The 16,057-nt window shown below is 45.0% G+C and overlaps 1 protein-coding gene across 3 annotated transcripts in view; it reads right to left on the reverse strand.

The window, feature by feature from the left end:
* MYO1C (myosin IC) overlaps positions 1–16,057 on the reverse strand; it is an 84,250-nt gene that overhangs the window by 24,859 nt on the left and 43,334 nt on the right. For all 3 annotated transcript variants that reach the window (XM_059717141.1, XM_059717143.1, XM_059717142.1), the window contains exons 2-13: positions 14,013–14,168; positions 13,362–13,477; positions 10,932–11,130; positions 9,917–9,997; positions 8,455–8,634; positions 7,970–8,068; positions 7,592–7,705; positions 6,023–6,094; positions 5,468–5,587; positions 5,127–5,209; positions 2,955–3,060; positions 1,415–1,495 (exon numbers count right to left, since the gene is read on the reverse strand). In XM_059717141.1, coding sequence (XP_059573124.1) covers positions 1,415–1,495; positions 2,955–3,060; positions 5,127–5,209; positions 5,468–5,587; positions 6,023–6,094; positions 7,592–7,705; positions 7,970–8,068; positions 8,455–8,634; positions 9,917–9,997; positions 10,932–11,130; positions 13,362–13,477; positions 14,013–14,168 — 1,407 coding nt within the window. The remainder of the gene's footprint in view (positions 1–1,414; positions 1,496–2,954; positions 3,061–5,126; positions 5,210–5,467; positions 5,588–6,022; positions 6,095–7,591; positions 7,706–7,969; positions 8,069–8,454; positions 8,635–9,916; positions 9,998–10,931; positions 11,131–13,361; positions 13,478–14,012; positions 14,169–16,057) is intronic.

Here is a 16,057-nt window from a genome sequence, read left to right on the forward strand (position 1 = left end):
CTGGACCCATAACTCTTTCCTGCCAGCAGATGAAAGCAGCACCTCTTCACATACAAAACAGCTTACCTGCTCCCAGAGCTCAGGTGAATTTTGGAGATCAGCATAAAAGTCTTGCTATAACCTGGTATTAGCTGACTAACCTATGTACACAAGGGGCACGTCTACACGAGACGTTTACTGCAAGGTAGACTAATTAGCTGTACAGTAAATGTCTCTGCCTACAAGTTCACCTCTACTAAGCTGGAGTAAATTAATTTACTATGCAGCAGGATAGTGCTTGTATTTACCATTACGATCCTGCTGTGGAATAAAACACTCAGCAGCAGCGCACGCGTAGATACTGCCCTGGCTGGCTGGGGCACAAAGGCTGCCTGCTGGCTAGCCCTGCATTGAAGCACCCTTGTGCCCCAGCCAGCCCCTCTGCAGCACATTTTGCTGGGGGGGAACAGCTCTGGACTGGCAGACTGACCCCATGGCGCCCCTGGCGAGCCGGGGCTGCTCTGACCCAGCTCAACATGCTGCGATCCATGGTGCAGTAAGCTCTGGAGTTTATTCATGCACATTAATATACACATGTAGACGTGGTACTAAAAATGGAAGTCATATAGATCAATTTTATTAGTAAAGAAATAAAATCCAAGCTCTTGATTTTTGGTGAGGATGAAAGGAGACTGGCCAGGATGGGGGTGGGAAGCCCAGCAACAAAGCTGAGCTCCTCTAACAGGACAAAGAGCTGTTTTTGCCACTCCTGGGGCATGTATTAAAGGTTTGGAAGCTGTCTTGCCTGGGATTTGCCCTTCTTGTGATCCCAGCCACAGAGCCCTGTGGCAATATTAATTCTGCAAAGTGAGGACTGGGGTAGGGAGAGATTTTAAATCTTAAAATAAAATACTAGTAATTTCTCTCAGGCTACAGGCTCTCTAATGAAACAGATTCTCTGAAGGATATTCTTAGACTGTTTTAAAGACAGGCAGAAAAAGTTAGAGTAGATTCAGACAGACATTTCTTTCTTGAAATATTCTGCTCCTTCCATGCCCTTGAATATGGCTGAGAAGATATACATTAGTAGATCGTGGCAAACGTGCCTCAAAAATGTCCTAAGAAAAATGTGTTAAGAATGTTTTATTTAAAAAAAAAATTAAAAGCTTCTAATATATTCAGTGTACTGCAGGGAAGGAGAGAGGGCACAAGATGGTTTGAGAGGCCAGCAAATGCAAACACAGGTAAGAAACAAGGTTAAGCTACATGTCTATGTAACACATGGCTCACTCCTAACTCTGGGCTCAATTCATCTCCCACTTCATCTCTTTCCAGGATGCCCTCCCCCGACCTTCCACCACTACTTTACACCTATGGCTTTCACTTCCCATTGTGATTCTAAACATTTCAATAAAAAATGGTTTTAACAACTCACCAAAATAGAAATGATGCCTTTGAATTTTTCCTCCACCAGATCACAAATGATTTTGTTGTCAAAATACTGGACAGGTTCCCACTGCCATTCACAGAGATATAAGAAATCACAGAGTGAGTGAAATTGAATCGCTGCATTGGAAGAAAACCGTATGAATGCTCCGTGCACTTTGGTAGATAGCTATTCAAACCAGTTTGCCTGAGGTCCACATTTCAAATGCAAGACTCATATTCATGTGTAACCATTTATCATTCTAAACCTTTCAGACCATCTTTGTCCTGTTAAAAATAAAGGTATGGGGAAGGCTGCATAATCGAGTCCCTAATCCTGAAATCCCCCCAAAGCAGCCAGTGTCCAACTCTAGTGAAAGCAAACCACACAAGAACTTTGATTCAAACTGATGAGGCAGTTTCCCCCAAGGACATAGCATCTTAGATGAGAAATCTAGAACGGGAGGTCAGGGACAAGAACAAGGTTAAGTTATCCCGAAGACCCTGGTACAGAGCTGAGTTATCGCTCTAGTACTACATTTGCCACGTAAGATTTCAGTTGCATAAACCAAAGCCTCGGTCCAGAGCAAGACTTCAGCACAGCATCATAGTCCCTACTTCACAGATGGTGGTCTCCCTAACCTTAGTGTCAGCTTTCACGGTAGCTGCCACTTGGAAGGTAGTTTCCACATTTTTTAACTGTATGATTGAAGAGAAAGAACATCTTCAGAGCTGGGAATGAACTAGACTATCCACATACCATTTGGCTGGTAGTTGCTAGCACATGCATCTCTTGGAAATAATTAAGAGACAGTTCTGCTACAGAAGTTTCTGTTATTTCTTAATTATATACGACTGCAGAGCTCTCAAGAACTGTAGCCAGCCGTCACTGTGTCAGCTCAACAACTCGTGTTTGCAAGACTGAAATGGAACTTGGTATTTTCAGAACCAAGATTTCAAGCAAGAAAACAGAACAGAAGAGTTGGAGCTGTGTTCTCTGGCGTCTCTAAGACAAAGAGGGTGGATGCCAGGGAGGGTAACGAACAAGGGATGGGTCACTCTAGATATACCCAGTTCAATGCTCCATTTATAGTTCCATTGGCATTTCACTGACATAAGCTCGAGCATTCACCGCACTCAAAATACACGACTAAAAAGCCCTGTTTCTTCTTCCAAGAGCCCCTGTTCAGTAGCTAATCTAATAATTGAAACCTATGGAGCAACTTTTCCAAAAGGCGGTCTCGATTGGCACACGCAGTTTTTCCTGCAGATAGCTGTACATGGAGGCAATGAATGGGCTTTGCATGTTTAAGTGTCATCACCTGGATGAGGAAGCAACTGCATGTGCCTACATAAAGCACAGTAAAGGACCATTTTATAGGAGCCTGTTGTGCTGGATCAAATGCTAACCACAACATGGAAGAAAAAGAAGTCTATTTCCAACTCCTTACTTTGCATGCTACGGTAATTAGCAGCTCCTCTTAGCTAGCTGGCTTCCCTCAAAAGAGATACTATCAAAAGATAAGAAAAATTGAAGTACTGCCTCTTACCGCTATGCCTTCTGACTCATATTCCTCTTGTTCTGACTTCAGTGTCAGTTCTATGAAAAGCTGCTGCAGTTTTTCATTACAATAATTAATACAGAACTGCTCAAAGCTAAAACAAAGAAAACACAGACTTAGTCACTCAAACACTGCATTTCAAGTAAAGTAAAGCCTGTATCGTTTATGGACGGTCTTCATAACCTATGTGAAAATCAAAAAAAAGATGCAAACAAGCAATCTAGTAACTCATTTGAACTAGACAGAGATAAACCAATGCATGAGCCTAAAGAGGAGGAAGAAAGGAGGCATCATCAATAAAATAGGATGGCAGCAGGCAATGCACTGAATAAAGGAATAAGAAATGTAAAATTAGGCTTCTTGCTCAGAAGACACTTGCTCTGTTGTTGTATTTTCTCACATACAATACACCCTCAAATAAAACATGCACCTTGTTTTTAGAAGGCAAAACGTAGGGAAAAGTTTTTTTTTCCCCCAAGTCATGGCCTGGAGCTGCCTTTTCAAGGAGAGACCCTGATGCAGAATGGCTGCCAGCTTCTTTCCAAACCAGCAAGCAGGAAGGACGGAGCCCAGTGTTCAGCCTTTTGCACATGTTCTCACACTTGTTCATTTGACTGCTTCTATTCCAGCAGAGTAGAAATTAGCTTTCCTGCTTAAGACATGCACCCCAATTTTGGAGGGCTAAATTTTAGGGAAAACATGTGTGTGCGGTATGCAGATAAATATGAAATTATCAGGTATTTTGTCATCTTCCTGAAGTTGAGATTTATTCTTGTTTTGATGCGTCAAGTAACAGACAATGGGCAATGTGTTACATGTAGGTTTGGCAGGATGTGATTTTTATCGATAAACAGCAATTTGACCTGCCTCTCACAGACCGATGGAAAAATATTTAATCATCAACATTTTTAAAAACAAAACAAAACAAAAAAAACCTGGGATAAGGTTAAGGAAATCTGGGGCATGGGTGCCACGCACACACGTGCACGTGCACGCACACACAGCACAGCTGCAGAGGTCAGGGGAGTCCCTGGCAGTGGCTTGGGCAGCTGCTGCATGAGCTGGGGACTGTGCTGGGATGGGGGGTTGGCAGGGCAGGGCTGTTGGTAGCTAAAAGCCCAGTGCCACCAGCCACTCGCACTGCCCGGGTCCCAACTGGGGATTGGCCCCAAACTCTGGGCAAGCCTGGGCTGGTCACTGCATGCTCAGGGCTCACTGGGAGTTCGGCCCCTACCCCAATCACACAAGGCTGGGCCGGGCCGGGCCGTGCCGGGCAGGAGTTCTGGGAACACGGGGAGAGACGGTAGCCTCCCAGTCCTGGGTGGGAAGCAGCTCCTTGCTGTGGCTGGCCCCTTACGAGGCAAGCCTGCTTGGCAGGCACCAGTGGAGGGGTGGCCCAGCCCCTGGATGGCCACAGTCTCCCATCCCTCCAGGCAGCCCAGAAGCAGCAGCAGCGGGGCCCTGAGGGCACCCCCGCACACCCAGCCCCGATCATGTGTCTCTCCCCATGTTCCCAGAGCTTCTGCCCGGCCCGGCCCCAGGGTGCTTGGGGAAGGGCATATGGGGGTGCCTCCAGGGGCCAGCCGCTGCCTCTGCACTGCCCAGAGGGGCAGGAGGCCATGGCTGTCAAGGGGCAGAGCTGCCCCTCCACTGGTGCCTGCCAGGCAGGGCTTGTTCCCTAAGGGGCAAAGGGGATCTCCTTCCCACCCTGAACTGGGAGGCCGCTGCCTCTCCCCGGGTTCCCAGAGCTCCAGAGCACTGCTCTTCCAGAGCGCTGGTCTCTACCCACCCGGTTTATTCCTGATGAATGAACAGAAAGATTTGAAGTAGGTATGCTTTACTGATTTATGGATATTTACTTTTATATATCTTAACATGTGATTTCATAAACCTTTTAACAGTATACTGTCATTACTAAATTGTCTGCCCTCACACTCCTAATTTTGTGCAATCCCGAAAAAAATTAAATTGATAAAATTGATAAAAATTAAAAGAAAATCTTAAAAATAAACATTGATTTAAGGCATCAAAAAAATTTTTTTTTAAATTGAATTCTACTCTGCCTAGTTATATGATAGTCCAGAATGAAGAAAACATGCCAGGATTAAATCACAAGCAACCGGTTTCTTCAAAGTTCAAAGACACCAAAAAGAAACATACCTGTTGTGCTGAAAAACCTCAAATCCATAGATGTCGAGCAGCCCTAGGACTGTTGTACTCCTCCATCCTGGGAACTCTGTCTCCTGCAACAAAGCCATAAACCATTCATTCATACCCAGTAGAGCATGCAGCAGCTGTGATCTAGTCTTACAATATAATCCTGCCGTCTGGCTCTCCACACAATCAGTGTGAATGAAATATGGTTAGAAATTCATTGTTCAGCATGGAGATGGTCATTTTCCCTGCTTCCCAGTCATGTGGTTTGAATTCACCATGTCCAACCAGTTGGCTGTACAACCATGCAAAACAATCATGGGAGTTCAAGTGAGAGATGAATTTACCTTGTAGGAAAGAGACTTGTTAATCTTATTCACTAGCCAAGAGAAGGTGCGCCCATACACTGCTTTGGCTAGAGCATCCCTTGCATAAGCTGCTTGCTCCAGGTTCAGAGGACTGACCAGCTGTATGGGGAAGAAGAAACAACAACTTCATATGGATGGCCTATTGAAAGATGCAGTCTTCTAACTTAGTATGAACAAATTTGTGAGGCAAGGATTTTTTGGGTAATATCTTTTATAAAACCACCTGTATAACTGGGAAAGACATAGACAAGTTTGCAGGTACCCAGCGTCCTTCCTCTCGCACATGTTCTGGACTGTCACAGCTACATCATCACGCCAACTTTATGAATAAACTGGTCACTCTATAGTGACACAGCCCAGACAGGAAACTATCTTCCAGGACTCATTACTAGTCAAAAGCAGGTTACACGACACCAAGAAATCCACAGTGTCTTCTCTTAGCTACAAAAAAGGCTGTCTAGTCTACTAGCACCAGAGTGTACTTAGTCAGCTGCAGATCTGGAAGTCTCTGAGTTTTCCATCCCTGGTTCTTACCTCTTCCCCTTTGGCTATTATCTTCTTGTGGATCAGTGCTTCCCGAAGGATAGAGCCTTCAACCCCTAGGAGCTAAAAACCAACAAAATGGAAATTCAGTTACACAAGTTCTTATTCATTCACCATGATCTGATTTAGACAAACCAGAGACTCAGTCCCATTCAGCTCCATTCATGCCCAGCTCTTCACTGGCTCCCCATTCACAGTTTTACCCCCTTTCTCCCCTCAACTCAGTGATCTGCCAGTAATGTCAACCTTGGCTGCCTTCTTCCTTACACTCCTTACAGAAGGAAAAGTCTCTCTGATCTGAAGCCCCTTCTCTTATCTAAACCCCTCTCAATACCCATCTCCACTGAGATGATTAAAGAAATAATCCATTCAACCACAGATTAAGGAGCAGATAGAACAGTTGCTAATTTAGAAATGTTTGAATACAAGTACTGTTTATATTTGACTATAACCCTCTTTGTTTCTTAGCTGTCATCTTAGGGTTCGTCTACACAGGGATAATTCAGGAAAGTTAAACCAAAGTAATCTTTACAGTGGATTAAACTGTCTTAATTACCTGTGTGGACACACTCGTTCAGAATTAAAGTGATACCTATTCAGTAACTTTTTCTTTGTAGTCTTAGACACTCACCCACAGTGGAAATCCAATAAATACTAGTTGATTCACCATTCAAAAAGGGAGCGCACATATTGGCGAATAATCCAAAGGGACCCATAACTAACTCCTGATAATTGCTAAGGGGACTGGCAGGGAATTAAAACAGTAGTAAATTAAACCATCCCAGGCACATCTACATGTGCCATTAATGTGCAGCAATAAACTGTGGAGCAATAAGCATGGAGTTCCTGGGCAGCTCCTGGGCGTGTGGTTTGCACAAGTGCCTGGACTGCAACACATTCAGCCAGGTTGCAGCAGCCCCGGCTACAGGGAGACCAGGGAGTCAGCCTGCCGGCCCAAGGCTGCTCTGGCCAGGCTCAATGTGCTGCAGAGGGGTGGGCCGGGGCATGAGGGTGCCTCAGTGCGGGGCTAGCCAGCAGGCAGCCCTGCAATGAAGCACCCTAGTGCCCTAGTCAGCTGGGTCAGCATCTACACGTGCACTGCTGCTCATGGAACAACTCCACAGCAGGGTAGTACTTGTATTTGCACATAGATGTTGAGCATGTGTAGACACACTCCCACAGTGGTACATTATCCCTTAGGTGAGTTCATTTGAGGTTCCTGTACTATTTAGCAAAGACGTTTATCAAGAAGGCAAAATTAGCTGAGTAATATATCCAGCAAGCATTTTTTTTGCGTTGATTGACATTATACAATTAAAAATACTGCAAAAGTGTTTTAGCTCTTATAAATGTTGGCAGGCGTTTTTATACTGGCTAAAAGGAGTTGAATATGATCTTCAGGCTCTGGTTTTAATTATTTTAAATAGAAAAAACACATTTTCATTTAATTACATCCATTTAATAAATGTCAAGCTTTGACAGTTATTGAGTCTTATCCTGGAATAATATAACAGTGCAAATACAGCACTATAGGGAAAACGTCCTAGGGATTGTACTTACTCTGGCCAGATATTTAATCTGATTTTCTGTGGTCACCTGAGCATTGCCTTGTTCATCAGCAGCAAATTGCACGTTCCCCAGGTGCAGCACACTAGCTACAATGCTCAGCAAATCCTAGTACAAAACAGCACAAACATGGTCATGAAACTGTGAATAAAAAATGAAGTAAAGACCATTGTGTATGTGGTATGGGGGAGGTAGGAACGGGGAACTGGGGACCACTAGCTGGCACCCATCAGCTGGAGATATCTGCACAGTTAGCTTCAGGGTGTCTGCAGGGCGCACAATCTGAGACTGCTTCCCAGCTGACAGAACAAACTGTGAAGGATAGCCTTGGGGGCAGGGAGAGAATCAGGTGCACGGCAAGACACCTCTTACCTCCACCTCATTGTCATTAAAGTTGATAATGGACAGGGCCTTTCTCACAACCTTCCAGTCATTTTTATCATTGATAGAACTGACCCTTGCACAGTGACCCTAAAACAAAAGATTTTGAGAAAAATAAGCTTGGATAGTCCAACATATTGTTCCCATATGTTTCCCATAGGCTAGTGGGTTTCAACCTTTTTTAGTAAGCGTAACCCCAGCAGCCATGTGCGAGCCATGTACCGCCACTGTATGAGAGCTTTCCTCCCACCGTGTCTGTCTGTACCCCCAGTTGACAACCCCTGACATAGGCCATACAACTTCAACATGTGTTACCTGCTGCCTCTCATGTTGGGAAATACATTACAGAATACATTTATCCTACAGGATAGACCGTCAGCAATATTCATCGCTATTAACCTCTCCAATTAGCAAACAGATGCTCCCTCTAGAGAGTATTAAATCAAAGAACTGGCAAAAATGGACCCTGTTCATACCTTCACTAAGTAGGGGTATTGTTGGGGGTTCTTCTCAAGGCCCAGCCTTCGCAAGAGCTCTTCTTCTCCTCCGTCTAAAAGCTGGTAGAAAATATGGAAGTTCCTCTCCCCGTGATTCTGATGGACGACCCGAGACTTCTCCAGTAGGTAGTTCAGGATGTGACCTCCAACAGGGGCTCCCTAAACCAAAGCAGATAAACAGGAATAGTTCACAGGTACAAAGGAAAATCCCCTTGATTCTCTGATGGCAGAATATCAAAGACAGAGGGGTTTGAAAGAATAAGCTACGAAGTACAGAAGTAGTTTCTGTCATTTTATACCAAGCTCTCTCAGAATCCAAAAAATACAAGGTGGGCATTTGAACTTTTGAACTTCCTTAGAATATATTAAAGCCAAAATGTTAAATGAAACACAAAAGTAATGCTGTGAAATATATATTATTACAGCTCATGTGCTACATTTTGTGGTCACTTCTATTTACCCCATCTCAGAAAGAAGACAGCAGAAAAGGCAGCAGAACATTGAGGGGTTACTTATCAAGACACTTTAAAAAAAGAGTTTAGACATATATCTATCAGATAGATTATTATGCTAGATTCAAGTGTGTGACATTTTGGCAATTTAAGGAACAAACAAGAGGTAACGGGATAAAGCTGTATAAAAATAATGCTATGCTAAAGTTAAGGTTGCCTATGCAAGCTCAACTCTGCCCTCTTGTGCGTGTCTAGGTGTATGATCAGACAACATCTCCAGCTTAGGACTTCTGTGTCAGTGTATTTAAATATGGGTGTATTTCTAATACTAACAAAGTATTTCTAAAACTTATCTAAAGTGCAGATGTTTTCAGTATCAATATAAGCTGAAGCATTCTTTGAACCCTATCACACCTTTTCTACTGATGTCTAGTGGTAGTGCATTCCACTAGTTACTTATACATAAAGAAAATAGAAGTAAAGTCTTTCCTTTTTTCAGCCCCAGAGAGCATTGTGTCAGTTTGCAAAACAAAACTAGGGGCCTAGAATATTTAAATACCCCAAAAGTCTGATTGTGGATTTAAATTGAGTTGATCTGAATTCCTTTTTGAAAAAGCCTGCAGTTCAATGAGTGTTTAACCCAATATACAAAGTCCAAGACTTCTATTTTTTCGAGTTCTAGGAAAAAAACCAAACCATTTCCCTGTAGCATATAACAGAAAGGGCATCTCTATAACAGAAAGGGCATCACCATTCAAACAAGAGTGATTTGCAAAGCATAAGCACAGAGAGGCAATTACAGTGGTTACTATTCTTTGTTCTTACAAGGTTTTACCTATGGTGCAGGGGTGCATGCAAAGGGATGAAAATGGAACCATTTCCTTGGTTTTTTGGGCCATGGAAAACAGATGCCAATATGAGCAGCACCCTCAGGCACAGAACTGAACTACAAACTGGGACTAGTCTCTCCATACAGAAAAGGCTTTTACCCGGTAATCAAACTGCACGTCCATGTATTTCCCAAATCGGCTGGAGTTATCATTGCGAAGAGTTTTTGCATTTCCAAATGCCTGAAATAAGAAGGCACCAAAAAGAAACAAATAAAGATCCTCAAAAAAAGGGAATACCCAAACATAGCACTTTGAAATATTTTTCAAAGGTGTCCGTGGCTTATTTGCCAGATTCCCTCTTTTCAATGGGAGTCTAAGGAAAAAGCAGGGAGTTCCTCAAACTGATTTTGAGAGCTGCAGACATACTGTCAGCATCAGGCTGTCACTCTGCTTGGGCCTGCTATCGTGTTTCTCTCCACCAGGAAAGCAGTCTTGTTGAAAAGTCTAGTTAGAAATTTTTCCTCCATACCCCATATGACTTGACACAGGGCTGTCCAACTGGCAGCCCCTTACAGGTTAGCATGCAGCCCAGGCCATAGGCTCCCACCCCACTGCCATTTCCCCTCCCCATCTGCTCCTGCTGCCGCAGCTGAGAAAGGACTGGAATGGCCGAGCTGCCCCTGGGGCAAAGAAGGGAGCCTGCGCACACTGCAGGTAGGCAGTGCGTGCAGCTGGGAGAGAAGGGGCAGCTGCTACACTTATGGCAGGGGAGAATTGAGCCGCCAGTGCTGGGGCAGCCCATGCAACTGGGAGAGGAGGGAGCCAGGCTGCCCATGCTGTAAAAGTGGGGCACACCTACAGCCCCCTGAGTTCAGGACCCATGTGGCATGCTGCTCCTGGCTGCCTGGAAGTTGGGACAGCCCTGATCTAACAGAAGCACATTACCCTGTACACAACAGTCACAGGCCCAGGCTTGACAGTCATCTTCTTCCCATATGTCCAACACCCTCCCACACCACACTGTTTTGAACAGGTGGTAGAAACAGTGACAGATAAGGCTGCTACAGACTGGACAACAGAGATCAGTGGTGCATAATATGCACCACTGCTGTTTATCCAGGTGTAAATCAGGGGATGCAGCTGCCCAACATCCATACTGTGTGCACTGAATTACCTCTAGGACTGGGTTGGACTGAAGGAGGCGGTCTTTCACCATCTCAACTTGGTCACTGGCTGGACACGTCACTGCATAGTACTGCAGGATCTTCTTGGTGGCCTCAGTCTTGCCAGCTCCACTCTCCCCAGATATCAGGATACACTGATCCTTCCTCTCCGTGCGAAGGGAACGGTATGAATTGTCAGCAATAGCATAACTAGGAAACGATCATAAGGGGAAAGTAAGCCAGCTTCCAAAAACATAAAGGTCAGAGAACCGCCAGCTAGACACCTGGATTATCCATACAGTCACAAATATAAACGGTAAAACCTCGAGCTCCAGCCAGGGCATTCTTACACTTTGGGCAGGGACAGCTCTTAGAGAATTGAGTGTATCTGGACTCATAAGCCCCAACCCAAGACTTCTGATTTTCTGCAGTTCATAAACTCTCTGTGAGGGCATGGACTCTGGCTGTATCTGCCAGGCTGCCACCAATGCACAAATTTAGCTTCTTTGTTGTGTTTTTACCTCCGCGATCTGCTGATATGCCAAAGGATGGTAGTATAGACCTAGCAACCAAAGGCTCTTACACAGAGCTGGCGTTGTATTCAGCTACAAATACCTGGGGGGCCACAAGTTAGCTCCTACAAAAGACAACTGGTCTGTCAAGGAGGAAGAGATCACCTTGGCTTGAACTCATGTGGCAGAAGGCTATGATCATTTGCTGGTACTGATCAGGAAGTCGCCTGACAAAAAGCCTGGAAGATTATAAAAGGCACTGAGCCATTTACTCTTTTGGCCATTTTCACCTGTTCAACCCAAAGGAGAGCTGCCTGAAACAGAAAGCCAATGCAGTATGTGGCAAACTTCTCTGTTTCAGGACAATGTATCCCCCCATCCTTTCTATCCCCAAGCAAACGATAAACCAGAGTAAAGGGGCTGTGTTCAGGAAGCCTGGTTTCCAATCACCTACAATGTCTTCTGCTTTGAAAGAATAAAGTGAAATCAAGTTGCTTTTAAAAAAATCCATGCACTGTTTGTGTGTGTTTGTTTGCACATGCCATGTGGATCCTGAAGCATTAAGCCATAAATGAAGGCTAACACCTTCTCTGGGATTCTTGGAAAGCACACACTTAAGCTATGGCACTGGATCTGAAAATCATCACTGGATTCCAAGTACAGGCAATTAGGCCATGGTTTCCAGAGCGCAGGAGAGGGTGTGCAAGACAGAGAGCCTGTACCTCAACACCATGCTACCAAAAACCCCAAGATATGGGCAGGACCTGGACTGTTCAGACTGGACACTTAACAGGCCTGGGGATTCCCTCACAGCAATCTGATGGTGGAGCGGCCAAGAAGGGGGACTCGGCCAGATATGGCAGAATCCAGAGAACTAGGATGAGGATTTATCTTTAGATTCAATGCAAAGAAAGGATAATCCGAAAGCAGCAATTTCTACTGCTACTGAAACCACAGCACGCTACTTTTTTTGGCAAGGCACATCCTATTAAACTGACCCCTCACCATCAAAATGTTACTTCTGGACCACTTTCATATCAAAACCATTGAAAAACGATAAAACCAAAATGCAATTTATAAATTTACGTCTTGGCAGTATCCTCTTCTGTAGGATAATTATCTCCTCAAGTACAAGGGAAGACTGACAGCCTTGCATACTTTATATTTTGTAAAATATCCCATTTATGTAGGGCTGTTTGTTATCCCCACTATCATTCACCATCCATCCAAAGCCCGTTGTAAGAAGGTCTTCAGGAGGCATCTTCGAACAGGGCCCCGGGCTGTGAATCGCCCTGCTCAGCCAGGTGCTTTTAGACGCATCCTCTTTTTTTTTTGGCCCAACAGAAAAAGTCAGTTACTTTCAAAAATAGCGTCAAGCTGCTGCTTTTTTTAACCCCGCTCCCTGCCCGAAAACCGGGAACATCCATCAGGCCATGTAAATAAATACATTCCTTGTTCTGAAGGGCTTGTGGTATCTTAGCAACAAGGGAAATACCAGATAAATATTGGTCAAGTAGTAACAGAGAAGGTAGGAAAAAAATCATCACACGGATTCCCTTTGCCCAGTTAGCTGTACACCGAATAAACTGCAGAGCAGCAAAGGGAAACTTAGAACCAGAACATCTCGAACAAACAACCCTCAAACACTGAGGTCTTTAGTCCTGCCTGGGCTGGGCCAGCAGCTCGGATTCCTCTCGGATTCATATCGTGTGTCCAGGAAGGAGCCAACTCATCCTCCTTGGAAGGAAAAGCAAACAGAACGAGCCTGACACCACACCCCGCAGAGGATTCCCTTTATACCCACTTATACCAGGGCTGTGTTTGGAGGATCGTAATGCGAGCAATGTTTGTTGGCTTTCTGAATACTGGAATTAAAACATGCCAGGTGGGAATGGCACAAACCGTACCGTTTACCCACAGGCCACTTACAGGTGGGGAGACACTTCATAGAAGCTGACGCCACGGTATCGTTCCATGTGTTGTTTGCTGTAGATTTCCAACTCCTTGTACGGGTTTACTGACACTAGAACTGAGCCAATGTATGTCTGAAAAAGAGTATGAGGAAGAGAGATTACACAAAAGCTAGCTCCTGCTTCTACAGAAGCCTGACAAATGACTTCAGAGTCCCAGACAGGGTTTCAGACTCCACCTGCAGCAAAAGCACTTGCAATGCTGCTAGCCATAGAAAACAGTGAATACCCTGGGGAACTAAAGAAGCACTCACAGGTAGTGAATGTGAGACTTCAAGATGCATCACTCAACAGTAAAACTACATTAGTGCTTCTCGCTATCCCTGCATTGCAGTTTGAGCACCAGGTTATTTTTAACCCTTTATACCATTATTTGTGATTCAGCTTAAGCCTGGGTTTGTTGAAAACCAAAACAGAATACATTTTCAGTAGTGCTGAGTAATCATACCTCCACCTGAAGTCAGCTGGAGCTGCGGATGTTAAGTACGTCTGAAAATTGGGCTCTACACTCAATACACAACAGCGGGTAAACGGGAGCTGATAGATGCTACCATGTTCAAAACCCACGCCAGCAACACAAATCACTGCATCTGTCCTTTATTGTACTCACATAGATCAGATTCTCCTTGAATCGTTTACGCAGGTTTTCAATAAAAGCTGCTTCACTGGTGAAGTTCTCAAGCAGGACAAAATCCTGAACCCCAACACGGTCACGGGCTGTCAAAGCACTCTCCATCGTCATCCGGATACCGTTACTCCCTGCTCCCTGCAACCAAAACCAAAAAGTAAACCAACAGGCTGAGCCTTCCCTGGTATGCAGCCCACCGTACCCACAAAAATCAAAGAGGACAGACTACACAAAGGAACTTAGAACAGCAAACTCCCAGCATGGTACACTTGCAGCGGACAGTCTGACAGAAGATGGGTAAGCTCTGGGAGAAAGTTACTGTACGGTTAAAGCTCCAATCAGTAACAAAACAGGGCCAAGTACACTTCCTAAGGGCCACGTCTACACGAGGCACTGATGTGTCACGTGGCAGCAACTGAGAAGTGACACTGCTGCACAGTAGTCTTGAGCTACTACGCAGTCAGTGTCATGAAAAAGCCATCGAGCGCCACTACTGCAAAGTAACTCCGGTTTAGTAATGACTGCAGTCAGTGTCTCGGGTAGACATGGCCAAGGAGAGCAAAACTGACTCCCCATTTCCCCAAGGATTGTTTGGGAAGAGTGATTCTGAAAAGCAGTAGAGGTCATTTCTTTCCTTGAAATGCCATGAGGTCTGACCCCTTGAGATAATCATTGGTTGGGACCCAGAAGTCTGCTTATTTGCCTCCTAGGTCTGTGTCCTCACATTACAGAGCCCGTCAAGCCACACACACATTCAGCACGATGTCCACTGAGAAAACCCTGAAGTTTAGGGCCCAGGAGAAGGGACTATTCAAGATTCCCAACCTACTGTGTGCATTCACTTTTCTCTTGAAGCAATTTTATTATTTCCCACACGCTGGGGAAGTCAACCTTTTTCAGCAAGTCAGAAGATAAGCTTCCCTCTGACAGTGATGCAGAGAGATAAATAACCCTGCCCTCTGCGTATCAAGTCTTTCCTGTGCAGCCCAGCCAGTCTCATCAGAAGTTAACTGGGACACAGCAGTTTATCTGTATCAGACAGTTCTTTCTATTCTTTCTTCTTTGTTCATCACTGGATGGGAAATTACTATCTGCAACAGTATGATCAACTTGCTGATTATTGTAACAGCTTCCTTTCAGGACTTGGAAAGATAATCAGCTCAAATGCCCTGCTGTACTTCTGATACATCCCATGCTCTTACTTCCATTTTATATAGGGCACATGGTGAGAGAGGATACTCCAATTTGTGCCCTTCTGGAATACGCCATTGGACAGGTCTGAACTTCAGTTTCTTGCTCACCAAGAGATCCTACTGAGGCCACAAATGATTTAGAGAGATGAAGTTGAGCTGAGATTTTCTTCTGGGAAAGAAATCCAGGACTGAGCCCAGTGTAAGAGCCGTGCCACTGCTCACCTCTCAAGGAGAAGTTACAAGATTTGGATGTCACGCTCCACATAGCTGAGACACCGCCTTGACCTGGAGTGCCCCCCTCTCTAGTGTTACCGCAATAGACTAATCAGAGAAGGACAAAGTCCTCATCAAAGCCAGGCATTGCTTCCGATTTCTGCCTGCAGCCCAAATTAAATGAGTATTCCTCTATAAACACAGACTGCACGGGAAAGGGACTTCTTCTGTACCTGTCCACACTCCTAAGCACGACCCAGAACTCCGCTGGCTACCGCTCCGATCACGTTCACAAGCTCCTTCCCTCTCCTCGGCAGCATCCCCCTCTACGCTTGGGCAGATACTGCCAGCAGGAGTCGGAGTCGGTTTCTGCTGTATCAGGATCTTGGTGTGGAAAAGCCCACCATGCAGGAGCCCGCCCTGACTGCAGCTTGAGGAGCACAAGTCTCACTGATGTAGCAGGACCCCCTTCAGAGAACACCACCCTCACCAGTAAGAAGCCATCTCGTCCGTCAGGATTTCCTGAGAGGTGACATTAAACCAGACTTTCACGTGGTTTCTGCTGCGAAACTCTAACCACATTCTTTTTATATACCATTCAGTAAGAGCAGGGAGGGCAAA

This window comes from Alligator mississippiensis, chromosome 14 (assembly GCF_030867095.1).
Source record: "Alligator mississippiensis isolate rAllMis1 chromosome 14, rAllMis1, whole genome shotgun sequence".
Classification (NCBI taxonomy): Eukaryota; Metazoa; Chordata; order Crocodylia; family Alligatoridae; genus Alligator; species Alligator mississippiensis.